The 16811-nt window shown below is 37.7% G+C and overlaps 1 protein-coding gene across 1 annotated transcript; it reads right to left on the bottom strand.

Annotated features, from left to right (window-relative positions):
• Nucleotides 1–3219: 3219 nt before the first annotated feature.
• Nucleotides 3220–15356, bottom strand: LOC145948021 (uncharacterized). The gene is made up of 2 exons (XM_083057790.1): nucleotides 14319–15356; nucleotides 3220–5205 (listed from the first exon to the last, which is right to left on the bottom strand). Exon 2 carries the CDS (start codon nucleotides 5203–5205, stop codon nucleotides 3220–3222), a length of 1986 nt encoding a protein of 661 aa, XP_082913916.1. The 5' UTR covers nucleotides 14319–15356.
• Between the last annotated feature and the right edge of the window lie 1455 nt (nucleotides 15357–16811).

Here is a 16811-nt window from a genome sequence, read left to right as displayed (position 1 = left end):
GTTAGTTTGTTAATATTTCCTGACGAATAGGGAATTTTTCAATAACGCCCTTTCAGTCCCGGAGGCGTCTCTTGACTTTAAAAGTTTATCGGGATTGGTCAGGGCTTTTGTTTAGGGCCCTAGGTTTTGACCAATGGAGAATTTGTTGAGGTTTATATTTTTATTATCCTCTCGAGATTTCGATATCGGCGGCGGTGTTTGTTGTTAGTTTTTCCTATATCGCGATATTTGTCGTTTGTTAGTGCCGCTTTTATCGGCGGGTTCTCGCTTTATTGCCCTCGCGTGTGGCTTAGAGCTTGTTTACTGAGAGGCGATGCGTGTGGCATCTTTTTAATCTTTATATTTTTCGCCGCTTTCTCGCGAGAATACCCGCAGGTGTGCTATCTTATTTTGCACACTTTCGTTTTCATTATTTGTTTTCCCCTAATTTTACTAGGGAAGGATTTGCTTTCGGCGCGTTCTCGCCGTCTTTATGTTTTGCCGATATGTGATTTTAACTTATTATTCGCGAGGGTGTCGGCAAGAATCCGCTTTCGGCATCTTTCCGCCTGGTCTCTTTTATTTACCGATTTTGTAATATTTATCGGTCGCTCACGATATCTGCAGCTGTCCGTTTCGCTGGGCACGTTTTCGTTTTATTATATACGTGCCGCTTAGATTATTATTATCTTTTTTCTTCCTTTTTTATTTACCTAACAACAAACTTCGCCTTGGTCGTGGGAAAGAAAAGAATCGTGAAGTCCGCCGGACGTAACACCCCCCGCCTTAGACAAATGTTGGGGGTGTAAAAACACAACATTTGCAAAAAGAATCTGCGAGGAATAATTCGATTCTTTTCTTGCCACGACTTGCCGATTTGGTAGAAAGACTCACATTTAATTCTGTTTTTATTAAATGTGTTTCTTTGAGTTCCTAATTACTATTTAAATATTTTGTAGAAAAGGAGGAAAGAAAAGGCGACCACCATAACCCCTTCCTTTGTTCTTTCGTCCTTTCCTCGCTTTTTATACAATTTACTTATAGCTTATTTTTAATTGTACTTATTTATTTAAATTTAGTACCGCTAATACATGTAACGCTGGTGTGGAGCCCTTTTTCTATCGTATGAAAATTCTAATGAAAATAGAGGGATATATATATATATAAAATATATATATGTTATATATAAAGAAAAGAAAAGAATTTAGGCACGTTTTTATCTGCCTGATTTTCGTCAGTAGTAAATGTCAGTTCTCTGGTGTCAAGTAGCAGGTCCCTTCCTTTTATTGCTCTTCTACCCCTCTGGGGATCACAGCTTGACCCCAGCCTTCGGCCAAGTATGTCTGGTCGACGTATAGATATTCTTCTATGCAGTCCCTGCAGTTTATTGCCGGTTTGATTGTTACTATTACTTTATTGCATTTAGTGCAATTTGTTTGGTCGCCAGCTGATATTTCGTGGACCAAATTATGCGGTGGTATTGTTGCATATTCTTGGTTTTCCTCGGCTGATTTTTTACCATAGCATTCTTGACAAATTTTGCTGCAGTCAGTCGTATCTTGATAGATTTCACCCTCCATTAATGTAACACACCGGAGTTCTATTAGATTTCGGTATGTTTCGGGGTGGTCTCCTGGTTTAACACCGTCGATTGGGCCTTGGCGTACTTCTTCCGGCATCTCGGGTGTCCATTGAAGATGGTGATATACTGGCATTGTTATACTGCAACCGATGATCAGGCAGTATGTTTTGACGATAATGATGTAATTAAGATAGAAAATGGTTCCACTTGTTTACAAAGTATTATTATTATGAGGTTAAGTATAAGGTATAAATTTGCGCGTGTAATTAAAGAAGAAACACATATATTCATGATAAGTATACAAAAAAACTGAAATCTAAGAACGCTAATGTTGAAATATTACCAATAACGATTCAATATATATATATATGGTCTAATAGTAATTAATACAAAAAAAATAATATGATATGATAATGTGTAGCATCAATAATGACGCTATAATTATAATATGCAAAAGAAGTACATAATATAAAGAGGAAAGGTAGGGTGATATAGTGACTAATGATAATAGTGATTAATATTTGGGATATATGGGAGTACTTAAACGCTTGCGTAATTCTAACTAATACATAATTCAAAATTCAAACGAAGTAGTAGTAAGGTAAAGAAAATTTAGGGTCTATAGGAATACTTATTGTTAAACACTAGAGTAATTCTGAATTAATACACAATTCAGATTTCAAATGAATAGTGGAGTAATAAAAATTTAGAATATATAGAATTATTTAAATGCTACAATAACTCAAAGTTAATACATAATTCTGGTTATATATATATTTTTTTTTTTTTTTTTTTTTTTTTTTTTTTTTTTTTTTTTAGACTGAGGGTTCCACGTCGGCGGTGATTTTTGTGCAAAGTTCGGCGTGGCCAATCCGAATTAGCGCGTCCCTAAAGTTATATGCTCTATCGAACATTTTGGTGGTCTCCATATGGAGTTTCACCAGGGCCGCACCCTTTCTTAGAGGATGGACTATATTTATCCATCCATCTTGTCCCTCTAAAAGGAGTCGACACAGGTCTCGTGTCATTATTGGCCACGTTTGCCTACCATTAGGGGCTGCGGTGTGGGCTAATCCACATATTATGGCTTGCCAGGATACCCCCTTAAAACGGTCTTCTAGGTGATACACTTCGCTCATACGGCGCCACACTGTTCTTCCCCAGTCGCCGAGCATTATTTTGACCATCCAAGTGTTTTTATTTATGCTTTGTATAAACCCTCGCTTCCATCCTTTCTTGTCTTTAACCACGACCTCTAAGTCCTACTTCATATGGTGAGGGTATACGAGCAATGAATTGGCTCTCCTATCCATCCGGAATTGGATTTCTTCTTCCATTTCCAGGAGTTCCCTTGCGCTATTTTTTAGTTGTACCCAAAACAGCAAGGGTGATTCCGCTCTTACCACGGTCACCTTCAGGCGACCGCGAGTCAAGAATTCAGTGTCGATGTAAGAGGTTTCCATTTCTGTATATAAAAAAAATTTTACTGTTTTTGGTGCATGGGGAGATCCAAAAAGGGGGTTTATTGTGTTGGCGGTATGCCTTGCTTGATATGTGAAGAAAACCGGGGGGGGGTTATTGTAATTGGCGGTATGCCTTGCTTGATATGTGAAGAAAACCGGGGGGGGGTTATTGTAATTGGCGGTATGCCTTGCTCGTTAAAATTTCGCTTCTTTAAGCTCCAAGGTATATGTAGTATCTTCCCGTGGGGGGAGGAGGGGGTAGGTAGCTGTTAGAGTTGTGTTGTTTTCTGTGTGGATGGGTTCAGGTGTCTCGTTATTTTGGGTATAGGGAACCGGCACGCTGGCTTTCGATTTTTTCGATTGCCTTGTTTTCAAATGTATTAGTAGATGTGTTAGGGAGTCCCATAGGGCTCCTAGCAGGTACAAGGACCACCCGTACACTGTGTGTAAGGCGTAGCCGTGTACTATTGTGTCTAGCGTCAGTTTTATGACTCTGATGCTCAGGTATATTCCGATTAGTCCAGCGCTGAGATTCCCGAAAAATAGAAATTTATTCCAGAATTTGTTCCATGTAGATATTGCTATTTTTTCTATGGTGTTTGTATCAAGTAAATTGGAGATTGATCCCCCTTCCAGGGATATGGTTTTTCCCATCACCCCTCTCGCTAGGGAGTTGAGGACGGCAGGTCGTTCGGCTGGAAACATTATATGATCTCGTAGGTCCTTTAAATCTGTTTCCGTGTATATACCGCTGGTGGCGAGCGATCCTGGGCTGATGTATTTCCATACAGGCTTAGTCAATGGTTTTATAGTGACCGGCGGTATGGTATCCACTGGTCTTGGCATAAATTTGTACCAAGAATCTCCTAGCTGATACATGGCGGGTGCTAATGTGTTACAAGTGGTTTGCGTTCCTTGTTGCAATAATATGTGCGTTTGTGGAGTTAAATAATACGTTTGATTTTCCCGAAGCACGGGTAGTTGGTTGTAGCATCGGTTTGTTTGAGCGAGCTTGACTTCGACGGGTACGCATTTTACGATGTGAATAACCTCTCCAGCTAGTAGAGCCATATAGCCGGGCCCTTTCATTAGATGATATGCAAAAATATCTGGAGATTGTGTGGCTATGGCCAAAGCGTTTTGTAGCATTCGTTGCTCTAAATTACATTGTTGTAATAAAATGTCATGGTAAAGTTGATTAATTTGCGTGCGAATATGTTTTTCCACGTAAACAAACTTAGAATTCATGTACGTGAAGATATCGAGATTTGAAACGCGCGATTGTTTTTTGAAAACGACGGTTCCTCGTACAGTTTCGAAAATCATTAATTTAGGATGTTCGGTACGTATTATCGAATATCCGCAGACATCTTGTTTGCCTTTACTGGTTAGGGCGAATATTGTGTCTTGTGTGGTGAGAGAATATACTGTTTGGCCTTGCTCGTCGTCAATTATTTTGTAGGCGTACCCCTCGAATAATATTCCATAGTTATTAAATTTACAGGGACCTGCAGGTACGGTATTCCAATACGTGTCTCCTCCTTCGATGTCTATGCAATGTGTAGAGCCGAGTTGGCAAGTAATGCCGGATCTGAGTTGTACTTTATTAGTGTTGATGCGTACGTCGGCAGTGTAATCCTGTAATGTGATTTTTACAGTTCCGACTACAATGACATCCGACCATGTTCCGTAAGGATCTGAGTATGCTCCTCCGTGGCATTCGCCGTAGTTGTCTACTTGACCAGCTAACGTAATCGGTCTGGTTATTGTGCTATTGGATTTAAGTCCTGAGATAAGAGTGCTTCCTACTTGATAACTTCCGTAACTATGCATTCGCCTGCAAGCCTCGCGAGTTATTTCTTCTATATATGAATATTTTCCGTTATGTACATCCATTGTGTGAGAAAACATTCCGCATTTCTTGACTAATCGGTCGATTTCAACTTTGCACTGTATTACGTGCACTGCTTCGAATTCATTAATTTGTAACAGCTGCACGTAAACTTGATCCGGTTTAATTTCTTTACGAGGGATATCGCATTCCTCGATGTTTAACAGTGATAGCGTGGTTAGGTTTGCGGAGGAAGATCCACAGTCATATCCTATTAGCCCATGTGTTGGATGCAGGTATACTGCTAGTATTATTAATATTGCGATTATTCGTCTGAATTTGCGATCCATCTGAAATATTAATTATTTTTGTAGGTGTGTGTATCTTTTTCCTCTTATAACCTTTATGTATTTCTACTTTATTTTTATTAATATTATATTTTGTATTTTTAATATATATATATATATATATATATATATAAAAAAAAAAAAAAACATTTATTTTTGTGGAAAATTAATCCTTTTTGTTGATTATTTAGTGGTTTTAATGTAGGAAATTCGCAATCGATTAGGATGCACGATTCGGCTATTTTTCTTTATTCTAATTTTTACATTATTTTTATTTAATATTTCCAGTACTTCATGAGGTCCTGTATAGTGATCCCCGAATTTTCCGGGTTTTGGCCCCTTTAAGAGAAATACATGGTCTCCTGGTTTAAAGGTTTGGGGGTTAATCTTTCTATCGTAATATTTCTTCGATCTGTGTTTTGCTTCGATAACGTTTTCACGAGCATTTCCTTGAATTGTATGAAGTTGTGTAACGAGGTTTACTAGATAATCGTTGTAATTCGCTAATTGGTCGCTTGGAGGTAAAAGCTCGTTCGAAGGAATTCTGGCTATTTTTCCGAAGACTAATTCGTACGGTGTATGTCTGGTTGCTTCGTGTACATTAGTATTATAATTGAGCATTGCAAGGCTTATCCATCTATCCCACTGTTTTTGTTCGTTTGCGTATTGTTTTAAATATTCTCCTAATGCGTGATGCGATCTTTCCAAAGATCCGTTAGATTGTGGGTGGAAGGCAGTAGTACGAAATTTACGAATTTTAAATAATTTTGCGATTTTCCTCATTAAATCACTGATAAAATTTCTTCCTTGATCCGTTAATATTGCCTTTGGCGCTCCGAATATGCAGATGAAACGATCTACGAAAGCTTCTGCGATAGTTTCGGAGGTTTGGTTTTGTAATGGTATACCCATACAGTATTTGGTCAGCTGATCTTGTAAGGTCAAAATGTATTCGCTGTTTCTTTCTGTCTTGGGTAAAGGTCCGACAATATCCATGGCTACCTTGTCGAAAGAAGAGCCTGGTGTGTCTGTGATTATCATAGGCTGTTTTGTTTTGACGCGTACTAATTTTCTCAGTTGGCACTGCAAACATTGTTGTATGTATCTTTGAACGTCTAGTTTTAAGTTTTCCCAATAGTAATTGTGTTTTATTCTATTGTATGTCTTAGTGACGCCGCGATGTCCTCCGGTCGGCGAACAGTGCATCTCACCAATTATAACGGATCGTAGATCTTTCGGTGGATATTTAATTTGTCCGTTGCAAATGATTATTTTGGTAGTGGAATTAATGAATCTTAATTGCAGTTGCGATTTGATATTATTCCATGGAACGTTGTTGATAATTTCTGTTTTTGCAATGCTGAGTGTTCCTAAATTTAAATTTTCAGTCAAATTTCGTAAGTCGTGTATGACCGCGATAATTTGGTTGAGAGTCGCTGTGGGGCCTTCTCGTTCCGTCTCACTGATGGGTAAGACTATGTGGTAGTAGGTTTTGTATTTTATTGCTTTCGCTTTACCTAACTCCAGGGGTCCTATATTCGGGAGTTCGTTTCTTTCGAAGAGTTTTTCAGATCCTGAGTCTAAAGGTTTTCCGTAAATGTCGACAAAATACGCGACATTGTCTTTTCGCAGAAATAATAGTTCGCGAGAATCTATAACGTTGCTTTTAATTATTTTATTCTCAATGATAGTAGGTTTCATTTTTGTTTTTCTTGATTTTAAATTTTTATTGATAATTTCTTCTTCGTCGTCATCGCTTTCTTCCCTTTCTTTTCCATCTGTTTCTTTGTTATCCTGATCTTTGTCTGGCGGATCGTTTCTTTCTTCTATCTTTTCAGTATTGTTTTTGTTGTTATTATGATTTTCATTATTTTTCTTAATATTTCGTTTTGTCGCCTGACTTCTTGTTTGCATTCTGTTTTGTTTTGGAGGATCATGTATTAGCGCTTTTTCGATAGTTTGTGACGCTGGAGGTTCGTTTAGTTCTTCGGGGGTAGAAGGTATAGGATCGGCATTATTATCAGGGGGTTCTTCTTCGAGTATCGGTCCTTCAATTTCTTCGGTATCTGACAGATATAGTTGAAAATCGTCGTCTTCTTCTTCTTCGTCATCGGTTTCTTCCAGCATTCTGGAAATTATTTCTGCATCTTCTGGATTATTTGGATTTAATGTTTTTCGTTCTTTTATTATTTTGCAATCAATTTCTTCAAGATCTACTGGGTTTCTTGATAATGCGTCCGCATTTACGTTAGTTTTTCCTGCCTTATAAACAACGTCGTAATCGTATTCCGCTAATTTTAATCTCCAGCGAAGTATTCTCATATTTGCGTCTTGCGCGTTTTTAAACCACATTAAAGGTTTATGATCTGTAACTAGGGTGAATTTTCTTCCATATAAGTATGGTCTGAAGTGTTTAACGCAATATATTATGGCTAGTGCTTCCTTTTCGTAAGTGTCGTATTTCGTTTCGTCGTCCGTGAGTGTTCTGGAAGCGTATGCGATAGGTCTGTCCTTGTTTATTTCTCCTTGTGAGAGTATTCCTCCTACGGCTAAACCTGACGCATCCGTAGTTAAAATAAATGGTCGAGAGAAATCAGGGTATTGTAGTACTGGCTCTTCACATAATTTTTGTTTCAATATCTCGAAGGATTCTTCTTGAATTGATGTCCATTCGAAACGAGTGTCATTTTTTAATAGATTTGTTAATGGTTTTGCTAGTTTAGAGAAATTTGGAATAAAGCGCCGGTAATATCCGGCAAGTCCCAAAAATTGCTTAATATTTCTTGGGGTTTTTGGTCGGGGAAATTTATGTACTGCCTCTAATTTTTTCGGATCTGGTTTTACTCCATCTCTGCCAATTACGTGTCCCAAATAAATTACTTCGGTTTTTAAAAATTCACATTTATCAGGTTGTAGTTTTAAATTAGCTTCGCGAAGTCGTTCTATTAATGCGTTATATTTTCGTTCGTGTTCTTCTAAGGAAGTAGCATAAATAACAATGTCGTCCATATAAACAAATAATTCTTCGCCCTGTAATCCTGTTAATACTAAATCCATTAGGCGCTGAAATGTTGCAGGAGCGTTTTTTAATCCAAAAGGCATTCGATCGAATTCGTAGTGACCGAAGGGAGTAGTGAATGCAGTTTTGTGACTGTCAGCAGGATCCATTTTTATCTGATGAAACCCAGATGCTAAGTCGCATACAGAGAAATATTGCGCGCCCCCTAATTGATCTAATATATCTATGATGTTAGGTAATGGATATGCGTCCCCGATGGTCTTGTCGTTTAAAGCCCGAAAGTCGAGGACCATTCTCCAGCGCTTGTTTCCTTTGGAGTCCTCTTTCTTCGGCACGATCCATATGGGCGTATTGTATGGCGATTGTGAGGGTTTTACGATGCCTCCTTCTAACAGTTCCTCTACCTGCTTGTTTATTTCTTCCTTATGTAGTTGCGGGAATCTGTATTGACGAGTGTTAATTGGTCGATCATCTGTGGTTGGTATTTGATGTTGGAGTACATGAGTTGCAGTTAAATTTTCTCCGGGAATATGAAATTGGTTTTGACTGTTTGTTATTAATTTCTTTACACTTTCTTGTTCCTTTTCATTTAGATGTTCCAATCGTAATAATTCGGTAATTTGTATAAAGCGGTCTTTCTCCTTTTTCTCGGAAACCACCAGGCAATTATGCAAATCGTTGCTTGCATCGTTAATTTGTTGTTGTTTTCTTTTATGTTTAGATTTTCGTTTTCGCATAAATTTATCTATAATTTCTTGCGATTTATTTAATAAAGACGTCGAAACTTTCGAAGACGGTTTGGTTCTGTTTTTCATGCGTTTAGAGTTTTTAATGTTTAATTTTTCAATATTTAAATATTTTTGTGCCTTTTCAAGAAGGTCTTTTGTAGTGACATGAGATGACTTTAATTTGTCATTGTGGTCTTCTGTGAATAATCCAACTTTCGGAAATTTGATATCTAGAATTGATAAGGAATTTTTCTCTCTTAAATTAGAACAAGATTGTGTCAAATCGCGTAGTGAGGTTTGGTAACTTCCCTCCTCGCAATTGACGGAGCTAGAATTTTCTGTCGAGGTTTGGAAATTTCCCTCCGAAATTCTAGAAATATCCCCTCCAGGAGAGGTTTGGTAACTTCCCTCTCCAAGGGATTTTGAATCATTTAAATTTTTGAGAGAGATTTGATAATTTTTCCCTTTACTAGAATTATTCAATTTTTCAAGAGAGGTTGGGTAACTTCCCTCTCCGTTAATTGTTGGATTATATGAAATTTCAGGAGAGGTTTGGTAACTTCCCTCTCCAAGAATTTTCGAATTATTAAAATTTTCAGGAGAGGTTTGGTAACTTCCCTCTCCAAGGATTTTCGAATTATTAAAATTTTCAGGAGAGGTTTGGTAACTTCCCTCTCCAAGGATTTTTGAATTATTAAAATTTTCAGGAGAATTTTTATTCCCCTTGTCAACATTAATTTTGTTTGTCCTTCGAGTTATTTCCGTAAATTTTCCTTCATCCTCGAAAATTTCTTCTTCGTCTTCGATATCAATATAAGTTTCGTTGGTGTTCATTGGTTCTTCGTTTATAGATGAAACTTCATCGTAATTGTTGACCGTCGGACAGTCGGATTTATGGTCGTCAAATAATTGATCCAACGGCTTTAAACGCAAAGTGGGTACGCGGACTTCCACTTCTTCGTCTAAAGTACTTATAACATTGAGATATGCTTTTCCGGAGATGTTCTCTACAATAGTGTCTCCTAAGTAAATTCCATGTTCTATTTTTAATTTTGGTATATATCCCACCTTTATTTCGGGGTTTTCTATCCTTACATAAAATAATGATTCGGATCTCGGAGACACTATTATAGATTCCGGTGAGAAAAACGGTATGTTAACTTCGGATACGGTCAGATATCCTTGAGCGTAATCTATTTTCGATGATGTTTGTTTAAAGAAATCATTTCCCAATATTCCGGATTGTGGAATCGGAAAGTCGCGAGATACTAAATGGAAAGATATCGGAATTCCAAGGAGATTTAAAGCGACTTCTCCGAGCGTATATACGGGATGATTATTTATACCATTTAATTTTAATATATTTGTATAGTTAATTTTTAGAGTTTTAGGTATAAAATTTTCCTTGATTATATTTGGTCCGGATCCCGTGTCTAATAGAAAGGTTATTTGCGATGGTATTTCGTTAATTTGGACCTGAACAGTAGGCACGCGACTATGTTTATCGAGGTTTACTGTTACGGGTCGTATGTCGATGGTTTGACGGCCTACTTGACTTCTTGAGATGTCGACGGGTGTGAAGTCTGTCCGGTCCCCCGTTGTGCACCCGACCCCGAGGGACCTGTGTAGTTTCCCTGATTATTTTCTTTTCGACGATTATTACTTGCGTTGCGTAACTGACAATTTTCAAGGAGATGGCCTTGTTCTTTACAATATCTGCAGAATGTATCGTTCTTCGTTGTCAGTTGTTGATTTATTTTAACACGACAATCCTTAGCGGAGTGTCCGAATTTATCGCAAAGTTGGCATGAAACTTTCGATCTACTTTCCAAACTTCTTTCCTCGTTCTGTTTTTTCCAACAATTACTAGCCGAATGGCCAGGCCTTTCACACCATTGACAAGTAACCGTCGATTTATTAATTTGTTGTTGGGAAGTAGTTTGTCGGCATGATTTGGCGTCGTGGCCGGTTTTTGAACATAATTGACATATAGTAATTTTTTCTTGAATTACGTTTACTGACTGACGAGCGCGAGGATCGCGTTGGCGACATTTATCCGCACTGTGGCCGCGTTTTTTGCATATTTGGCAAATTAAAATCTCCGTTCCGTTATTCGTTTGAAAATCGTGCCCTTGTAAGGAAAATTGAACGAGCTTCCTACAACTACTTGCGGCATGTCCCTCTTTGAAACAGATCTGACAGATTTCCCGCACTTGATTAGTGTACGGTGATTGGCCTGTTTTAACGCCTTGGCCTTGGCGCAAACCTGTCATCTCTCGAAGCTCTCTTTCTATCCTTAGGGCGTCGGCGACAGTTTCTTGTACGTCTAAATCTCTAGTGATTCTTTGCTCTATTTCAGGCTTTAGCCCTCTAATAAAACACTTACACATGTCTTTTTCTACCGTTGTTTTTATATTTTGATTGGGTAAAATGTGACCGGAACTTCGATATGCTTCCAATATTTGTTTTCCAAGTAATTTAACTCTATTTGCGTAAGTGACGACATCCTCTTCATTCCTTTGATAAATACATCCTAGTTCTCCTTGTAACTGATATACATTTTTAGTGGGTCCATAAATTTTCTTTAAATAAGTAGTTAATTGCAATACAGTATCAAAATCTTCATCCCGAATTGTTCGACGCGCTTCTCCCACTATTCTAGTTCTTATAATTTTAGTAAATTGAGCCTCTGCTTCCTTAGGAAGCATAGCTTTCGCTTCCTCGCAACCCTCGATAAAATAATTTAGCGGAATGTTACTACTGTCAAAAAAGGGGACGGCGTCTACCGCGTATTTTAAGGTAGCAAAGGGGTTAGGTTGCGCCATGTTAAAAGAAAGTAAATTTTCGGGATCGCTTTCGATATCAAATTTTTCGATTTGATCTTTTATTGTTTCAGTAGTTATATCGGCGGAATCGTCGGAATCTGGCTCGGGCGATTCGGCTACTAAAGTATTTTCAGTTAAATCGAATTCTGAGGAAGGATCTTTTAACGAAAAATTTATTTGGCGAGATGTCGAAGTTGAAGGTACTAAAGGTGTGGATGTGTGAATTAATTCGGAATCAGATGGTTTAGATTTAGATTTGCGTGTTCTATGTGGTGTTGTTAATGCAGTTTTATATAGTTCTTCTATTTGATCTTTATCAATTTGACCTCTTGTTCCTTTACTCATTACCGCTACCAGGAATCGCACATTTCTATCCCGGACGAGCCCCCAAATTTTATTTATGTTACGTCCAGACTCAAGGAAGGAAGAGTCGAAAGGAAGGACGTAACTAAATTTATCTTTTCGAACGACGGCAGACTATCCGTCTGTTCGACCCGAACGAACGTCTGGGCCCAAATAGGTCAACGACCGCAAGGGTCGCTCTTACTCTATTTAAAGGGCCGTTCGCTCGGTGGTCCCTTTTTGGCAAGAGAATTTAATCTCTTTTACGCAGGATGGGACCTTGTGCGATCCTGGTTTACGGGAATAAGTGGGAACGGGTTATTAATAAATGAAAATCATTTATTTTGAAATTTATAAATTTATTCCTAATATAAAGACGAAAGAATTTATATACATAATAATATTATTGACGGACTTAGTTGCTAATGAAGAGTGAATGTATGTGTATGTGTCGCGGGTGATACATTAGTACGGAGGTCTTCAATCGGGGCAGAAAGGGGTAAGAGTTATTGTTTAAATTTTAGGGTCCCGATTGGTGGTTACAATAATTTAAATGGTAATAGGTATATAAAATTAGTGTCCATGTGTGTGCGTGTAAGAGAGACTTCTAGGTTATATGAGTTCGGTAATTATGGCGGTGGAGGGGGGATAGGTTCGTAGGAGAAGGTGTGCAGGGACGGCTAAAGGATATCTTCGCCCGGGAACATACCAGGGGATGATGTTATTCCTATCGGTGGTCTCTAGAAATTCGCGTAAGGCCTCGTGGTCTACGGGGCCTGGACCAATCGTGAAAGCTTCCTCAGGGACTTCTCGTATCCCTGGGAGCTGGTTTATCAGCCAAGCTCTGAATTGCTCGTATGAGAGCTTGGCAGGCGATTCTGATTCCTCGGAATCGTCGTCGCTGATATCTACTACCTCAAACCCTTCCGGATGTTCCCTATTTACAGAGGACGTTGGGGATGAGGGAGGAGAATCTTCAAGGGTGATTGTTGAGGGAGCCGGAGACGGAGATCTAGGAGGCTCAGGGCGTTCGGGAGAAGCAGGGGGAAGAAAGGGAGAAGGGCTCCGCGGAGAATCGGCGTCCTCAGAGGAAACAGAGGAGTGAGGGGAAGGGGCCCGTTGAGGTATAGCGGGTTCGGGAGAAAGAGGAGAAGGAGTTCGCGGGGAATCGAAAAATTCTGCAGAAGCAGAGGTAGCGGGAGACGGCGTCAGCGGGGTTTCTATATGTTCGGGTGAGGAAATAGGAGAGACCGTAGGGTGATATGTATTAGTTGTCTCTGTATGGATCGGTGTGTTAATTTTTTCTAGGGAGCCGAAGGTTTCGCCCGCAGCCAGACTTCGTGCCAACGTTTTCTTTAACCGCCTATTACGCCGGTTTCGCGCCAATTTAACAGCGGTTCGCGAGGGTCGTCTCCTTGGATTTTCCACTACGAGAGCGAATAATAAAGTAACCGGGCAAGAAGAGTTTTTACTGAAAAATAACTCTGGGAGTTCTTGTAAGAGAAAAAAAAAATATATATATATATATATATTTATTTTTATATAATTTTGATATTTTAATTATTTAATAATTTAGTTAGTTATTGTATTACTTATTTGTTCATTCAAGAGAGAGAGAGAGAGAGAGAGAGAGAGATAGAGAGTGAGAGAGAGTAAATCACGGATTGCTCCGCTATCGCGGGAAATCCGGAGTGATTTCAAAAGGTAAGGGGATGATAGAAATCACGGATTGCTCCGCTATCGCGGGAAATCCAGAGTGATTTCGAGAGAAAGAGGAGATGGAAGAAATCACGGATTGCTCCGCTATCGCGGGAAATCCGGAGTGATTTCAAAAGGTAAGGGGATGATAGAAATCACGGATTGCTCCGCTATCGCGGGAAATCCAGAGTGATTTCGAGAGAAAGAGGAGATGGAAGAAATCACGGATTGCTCCGCTATCGCGGGAAATCCGGAGTGATTTCAAAAGGTAAGGGGATGATAGAAATCACGGATTGCTCCGCTATCGCGGGAAATCCACAGTGATTTCGAGAGAGAGAGAGATATAAGGATGGGGGAAGAAAGGACAGTTTTTCGAAGTTAGAATTTAACAAGGATAATAAATTAATAAATTAAAAAGGAAAACAATTATAATTTAATTGAAGTCCCAGAATTATTTTAAGTATTATTAGTAAGGGTGGAGATGTAGCGTGCTTGATAACTTACTACTTATGGAGTGCGCAGGTAGATGTTAATTATTCCAGGTGTGAATCTGGCTACGGACTCCTCCGTGAGGATGGTGTTCCACTCGCAGTTGTTCACTCGCGAAAATCGTCGTACTCGGTGAGCACTGGGCACACGATGATTTCACAAATGTCACTGCGAATGCTCACGAGTTCGAGATTCTCTCGAAGGATGGTGATACAACTTTTCGCGATTGATCCGCGAGCGTAGGTTTGAGAAAAGATTGATATTCTCTGAGAGATGTTACGGGTATATATACCTTCTTGCTCCTCCTTCCCGTTAGTTTGTTAATATTTCCTGACGAATAGGGAATTTTTCAATAACGCCCTTTCAGTCCCGGAGGCGTCTCTTGACTTTAAAAGTTTATCGGGATTGGTCAGGGCTTTTGTTTAGGGCCCTAGGTTTTGACCAATGGAGAATTTGTTGAGGTTTATATTTTTATTATCCTCTCGAGATTTCGATATCGGCGGCGGTGTTTGTTGTTAGTTTTTCCTATATCGCGATATTTGTCGTTTGTTAGTGCCGCTTTTATCGGCGGGTTCTCGCTTTATTGCCCTCGCGTGTGGCTTAGAGCTTGTTTACTGAGAGGCGATGCGTGTGGCATCTTTTTAATCTTTATATTTTTCGCCGCTTTCTCGCGAGAATACCCGCAGGTGTGCTATCTTATTTTGCACACTTTCGTTTTCATTATTTGTTTTCCCCTAATTTTACTAGGGAAGGATTTGCTTTCGGCGCGTTCTCGCCGTCTTTATGTTTTGCCGATATGTGATTTTAACTTATTATTCGCGAGGGTGTCGGCAAGAATCCGCTTTCGGCATCTTTCCGCCTGGTCTCTTTTATTTACCGATTTTGTAATATTTATCGGTCGCTCACGATATCTGCAGCTGTCCGTTTCGCTGGGCACGTTTTCGTTTTATTATATACGTGCCGCTTAGATTATTATTATCTTTTTTCTTCCTTTTTTATTTACCTAACAACAAACTTCGCCTTGGTCGTGGGAAAGAAAAGAATCGTGAAGTCCGCCGGACGTAACAGTATAATATGATTGTACTTACTTTTGTATGTTCCTTTCGTATGTTTCTTTTGTAAAATTCAAAAATTTATATTTTTTGAAAAATTCAAAATTTATAAAAAATGAATTTTTTCATCGATCCTCGCCAAATTTGAAATACCAAATATCCTTTAATAATACTTTATTTATATAAAAAAATGTAGTCCAATATCAAAATTTACGGAAGTTAAAACAACCATATATATTATTAAAAATAAAAAAATCATAAAAAATGAACGTCTTTACCGATGCTCGTCAAGTTCAATATCAACCATTCTTTAATAATACGCTATTCATACAAAAAAATTTATCTCGATCAAAATTTGCAAAAATTAAAAAATGCATATTTCCTAAAAATTCAAAATTTCATAAAAAATGAATCCTTTCATCAAGCCTCACTAAACTAAATATCAATCATCCTTTAATGATACTGAAAAGAATCTGCTCTGATATGTCAAAATTTATAAAAGTTAGAGCAACCACAGATATTTATCAAAAAATTCAAAATTTTATAAAAAGTGAACCCTTTCACCGATCCTCGTCAAATTCAATACCAACCATTCTTTAATGATAGCTTATTCGTATAAAAAAATTTATCCCGATATCTTAAAATTTACGGAAGTTAAAGCAACCACAGACATTTTTTAAAAAATTAAAATTACATTAAAATTCAAAATACTATATGAATTTTTATAAAAATGACAACAAATAAAAGTGTGGTATTATTTACTTGTATGCTAAATTGGAGCGCTGTAGCTCAAACAGTTCTTGAGTTTATTTTTTAAATTTTTGGAAAAGTAAGTGTGCACATATTACATACATACACACACACACACATAAGGACATTTTTTCTAAATATGATTTTTCGATATTTTGGAACATTCTGAACACATTGGCATAGAAATCTGAAAAAAAAAATTTTTTTGTGAAAACAAGCTTTCTCTATAAAGAAGCAAAAATTATTAATTTCGACAAAAAAGATTCTGCTAAGTACATAAAAATATTCGATATTGTATGCAAAAATGCCTTTGCAAAACTTTTTCCAGCAAAAATATTTTTTAGAAAGACACTTTATACTAATGTTTAAAAGTAGACATACATACATTTATATACAGATAATTGAAAATAATTTTATTTATTACATACATAAATTTGCTGATATAGTTTATTGCATATCAGATTTTAATGTGTATTTTATAATTTATTTTAGTGAATTTTTAATTAACATAATTTATATTTAATTTATTTATATAGAGAGAGACTTGAAAATAATTTATTATACATTTTGCTGATGCATATTACAGTATTTGAGCTGTATATTTTTAAATATATTTTTAAACTTTATTTTGTATGTGTATATCTATTTCTAAACATTATTTTGTCTATGTGTGTGAAGTGTCTTTTTAAAAACCACTTTTGCTAGA

This window comes from Prenolepis imparis, unplaced genomic scaffold (assembly GCF_030444845.1).
Source record: "Prenolepis imparis isolate NDT839.2.m4 unplaced genomic scaffold, iyPreImpa1.0 SCAF_214, whole genome shotgun sequence".
In the NCBI taxonomy this organism is placed as follows: domain Eukaryota; kingdom Metazoa; phylum Arthropoda; class Insecta; order Hymenoptera; family Formicidae; genus Prenolepis; species Prenolepis imparis.
Note: the sequence above shows the minus strand (reverse complement) of the source record. Positions and strands in the feature narration are given on the sequence as shown.